The following is a 4348-nucleotide window of genomic DNA, read 5'->3' as shown; positions in this document are numbered from 1 at the left end:
GGGTAACCCAGGCTTAACCTAGTAGACACAGTAGGGGAAAGAAACGATTAACACCTGAGTTGAGCCTATGGCGGCTCCAAGTGACAACCGAACTTTTCCCAATCTAGGAAGATAACACACAGCTGTATTTTGCTGGAAGTCATACAAAGCTCACTGGATTGGGTTTTTCTCAAGCTGTCCCAGCACTCATGGTGGCTTTGAGTCTGAGCATGTCTGGCATGTATGCCAGACATGGACTTGATGCTAGATAAAAAACTCCAATAATGCAGTGTTCCTCCACGTTCTCGACTTACACAGAAGGCACACGACACAGGTCGGTATTCACAGAACAGTTTATTTGCCTACCTCTCCCGGCAGGCCACTCCTGAGCAGAAGTGTTCATAGTTGTCCTCTGTCTGCTTGGGTGCAGCTTGTGTCCACAGGAGGGACGCTGGCCAAGGCAGCTCTAAGCTCAACAACCTGAGCAGAAGTCCAGACTCAGCTCCACTTGATGTTCTTGTCCTCTTCAGTCATGGCTGGCAAGTCCGTGACGATGCCAGTGCCAATGGTCTTGTTACCATCCCTCAAAGTGAAACGCTGGCTTTTCTCTAAGATCATGGGCTGCCGCAAGACGAGGTTGAGCTTCAAGTCCTCTCCAGGCATGGCAAGTTCCTAATAGAGGGAGAAGGGAAAGGCAGTCACCAGGGTACCCTCACTGTGGAACTGCTGGCAGCCAAGGGATCAAGTCACGGGAAAATGCAACCAACTGAAGAGTCTTAGCGGGGAACAGCTTCATCCTTCCCTCCCAGTTGCTAGACACATGCAAACAGCGTGAAAAAGTACAAGGGACCATGATCAGGAATTTGGTATTAGTGCAGTTTTAATCAACAGGCTTTTTCTGAGCCCTCCATGTTTCAGAAAACACAACAGGAAAAAAACAAAACACCCTGTTCTATGGCATGTTTCCGCTTCTGCCTTCCTGAGTGCTGGGGTTAAAGGTGTGTACCACCTCCCCAGGTTCCACTCCTTTTATATCCTCAAGCCCCATCATACCTTCCCTGGAGGCAAGATGACGCGGCAGGCCATGTCCCAGGTCAGGGAGAACATGACAGGCATGAAATGAGACACAAAGGGTTTGTGGCGGCCACCCTCCTCCTTGCTGAGGATGTAAACCTAGAGAGGAAGAGCAAGGGTAGAAAGGCTGCAAGTCCTGCGTCTACGCAAGGGACAACTTGGCCCAACCCTGCCAAACCGTCACCTGGAGCCCTCACCTGGGCCTCCACCTTCTGGTGGGGCTGTATGGAGCCTGGCTTGACCATGACCAAGCCACGCCTCAAATCCTCCCGCTTTAGGCCTCGGACCAGAGCGCCCAGGTTATCCCCCGCCTCAGCTCTATCCAGGCTCTTGTGGAACATCTCGATGCCTAGGAAGAAGATGGGAGGAAAGGTGGTCTGAGGCGAAGGAAGGTACAAGAAAGACCTACATGGGAAGGATCATTCTGAGACTGCCCCAGGCTCTGAAGTTTTCCTTCTTATACCTGTCACCACGGTGCGAATGTTCTTGTTATGTCCCAGCAACTCACACTCATCGCCCTTCTTCAAAATGCCACGCTCGAGTGTACCTGTCACCACTGTGCCCGGCCTGCAAAGAAACAGGACAGGTCACCAGGGACCCCATGTCAGGTGCTCCCTACAGGGGCAGGGTGTAAGTGAGCACAGGCCTCACCAGGAATAGAATAAACTGACTCTACAGGAAGCAGAAAGGGCTTCTCCAGGTCCCGGGTGGGCACTGGGATGTAAGTGTCCACAGCATCCAGGAGCTTCTGCACGGACTTCACACCTAGCTCAGGGTCCCGTTGCTGTTGGAGAGAGATGATAGGACTCGGAAATTCTGCTCCTCTCACAGAATGCAAGTCCCTAGGTACAGAGGAAAGAAGGCTCTACCCCATCCTCTAACAGCAGCTGCCCCTGCTTTCACCTCAAGGGCACAGAGAGCAGAGCCGACGATGACCGGGGCCTCCTCTCCTTTATATCCAAATTCGGTGAGAAGCTCCCGGATCTCCAGCTCTACTAGCTCCACCATCTCCGAGTCCTGGACAGCATCTGCCTTGTTCACGTACACCACAACATGCTCCACTCCAATCTGCAAGTGAGAAAGAGGCTGAGATGGTGTCCTCAGTGACCCAACTTAACTTCCATACCACTCAGACCCCAGTACCTGTTTAGCCAGTAGTAAGTGCTCTCGGGTCTGGGGCATGGGGCCGTCATTAGCTGCCACCACCAGGATGCAGCCATCCAGAGGGGCAGTGCCTGTAATCATATTCTGGGTGGAAGAGGGAGAAAGTCAGCTTAGTTCCAGGCCCTCTCCAACTCAGCATCATCAATTACAGGTAGCTGTGAAAATCCCCATCTCTGCCGCCCACAGCCATGGCCACAAATCCTTGTTCTCGTAGCCAGACACCACCACTATCTTATAACCTCCTCCCCTCAAACCTCCACTGACCTGAAGCAGGTTCTGACTGTCCCCAGCAACCCTCACCTTAACATAATCTGCATGACCGGGGCAGTCTGTGTGGGCATAGTGGCGGGCAGCAGTGCTGTACTCCACATGGGCTGCATTGATGGTGATACCCCGAGCTCGCTCCTCCGGGGCATTGTCTATCTCCTCGTACTTCTTGAACTTAGCTCCACCTCCCTCGGCTAGAACTACCGGAGGAAGAGAACACACCTCTCAACTCGGGTTCAGAGCTGCAGACGAGGCTCAGGGCACACGCCTGGATCCCTCATACATGAACAATCTGGATGGTTAAAGCTCTCTAACCTCCAATTCTTCAAGGAGATAACTTTGCAGGGGGAGGCGGGGTACCGACAAAAAGAATTGTCCAAGGGGTCTGTCCTTGTCACAGACGCTGTAACCTCCCCACTGACAGCGTCTCCTCACAAACGGTTCCACACAAATAGAAAGCCATTCACTGTTGCAGACTGTGCCTAACAGAGTTCTTCTTGCACAGGGGAACCTGTCTCCTGCACCTTCCAAACCATCCCTCACCTGCAGTGTCTTGGCGCCAGGCTAAACTTCAGCGGACTTCCGACCCCCTACTTCCCGACCTGGTCCTTGCAGCGGACTGGGCATTGCCGGACGCCCCCAACCAAACCCAACCGAACTCACTCACTTTTCGTGATGGCCGCGGTCAGGGTGGTCTTGCCGTGGTCCACATGGCCGATGGTCCCACGTTCACATGGGGCTTGTCGCGCACGTAGGTCTTCTTGGCCTCCACGGCTAGACCGCGACACAAGAAGGGCGATGCCCGGGCCTTCAGCGGCCGCAGCCGACCCTGCAGCAACGGGGTCGGGCTGGCGCAGAGACCTGCGGGGAAAGGAGCTTGGAGTCAAGGGAGTGGACCCGAACCCCGCTGCCTCGACGCCCCTCAGGTCTGCAGGCTGCCTGCGCCCAGCCCGCCCCTCACCGCTGAAGCGGGGCGTCACTCGTAACAGGGTGGCGGCCGCCATCGTGGGAGTGCTCGGCCACCGGGACCGAGAACCGGGCACCGGGAACCCGCGCGTGCAGGAAAGGACGGGCACTTGAGACTAGAGACCGCTTCCGGCGGAAATGAGGGCCGGGAGAGCGAGTCTGGGAGCCTCTAGCCGCCAGTTTTTATGGCCATGGCCGCCGATATCCGGGCATGAAGCGGAAGAGGCGGATTCTGGTGTCTCGCGGGGAAGGACAGAGAACTTCCACAACTCAGCCTGTTTCAGGAGGCGATGCGCAGCATCCCACAATGCACCAGCGCCCTCAAAGGCTTATGGGCGTTGTAGTCTCCAGGCGGCAGGCGTTAGCTTGGCAGGGTTCGGTCCATAGGGAAGACCTCCCAGCCTGTGAGAAGCAAAATTAACTGGAGCAAGGGATGGGGTCCAGAGAGTTCCAGTCCTTGGCCCTTAAATACCGCCCCATGTCTCTTGCAGGGATCCTGTGCTTCCTATCATTCCGAAGTCATACTCCAATAGTCCTTTGGTCCCTTGAGAAGAAGCTTGCTTGCTTTTCTCCCCTCCCTCCCCTCCTCCCCTCCCTCCCTCCCCCCCCCTCCCCTCCCCTCCCCTCCCTCCCCTCCCCTCCCTCCCTCCCTCCCCTCTCCCCCTCCCCTTCCCCTCCTTTCTTCTCTCCTCTCTCTATCTTTCTTCCTCTTTCTTATTTTCCTACTTCCTTCCAAGACAGGGTCTCACTACATATCCCTGGCTGGCCTGGAACTCCCTATGTAATCAGGCTGGACTTCCAACTCTAGAGAGATGCACCTGTCTCAGTGCTGGATTAAGGAAGGTGGGCACCACCACACGGTATAATTTTTTTGGTGTAGCTCCACCCTCCTTATTTT

At 55.2% G+C, this 4348-nt stretch overlaps 1 protein-coding gene across 1 annotated transcript; it reads right to left on the bottom strand.

Annotated features, from left to right (window-relative positions):
* Window positions 1-314: 314 nt before the first annotated feature.
* On the bottom strand, window positions 315-3677 carry LOC114700309 (elongation factor Tu, mitochondrial-like). Its single transcript, XM_028879895.2, is given in 11 exon segments — window positions 315-651; window positions 1033-1152; window positions 1251-1402; window positions 1517-1617; window positions 1701-1837; window positions 1957-2121; window positions 2197-2301; window positions 2518-2684; window positions 3152-3211; window positions 3214-3345; window positions 3446-3677. Coding segments are annotated over 11 exon segments (1356 nt in total). The 5' UTR covers window positions 3489-3677; the 3' UTR covers window positions 315-477.
* Between the last annotated feature and the right edge of the window lie 671 nt (window positions 3678-4348).

The sequence above is a fragment of the Peromyscus leucopus genome, unplaced genomic scaffold, assembly GCF_004664715.2.
Source record: "Peromyscus leucopus breed LL Stock unplaced genomic scaffold, UCI_PerLeu_2.1 scaffold_473, whole genome shotgun sequence".
In the NCBI taxonomy this organism is placed as follows: Eukaryota; Metazoa; Chordata; class Mammalia; order Rodentia; family Cricetidae; genus Peromyscus; species Peromyscus leucopus.
This window is presented reverse-complemented; position numbering and strand designations above follow the sequence as displayed.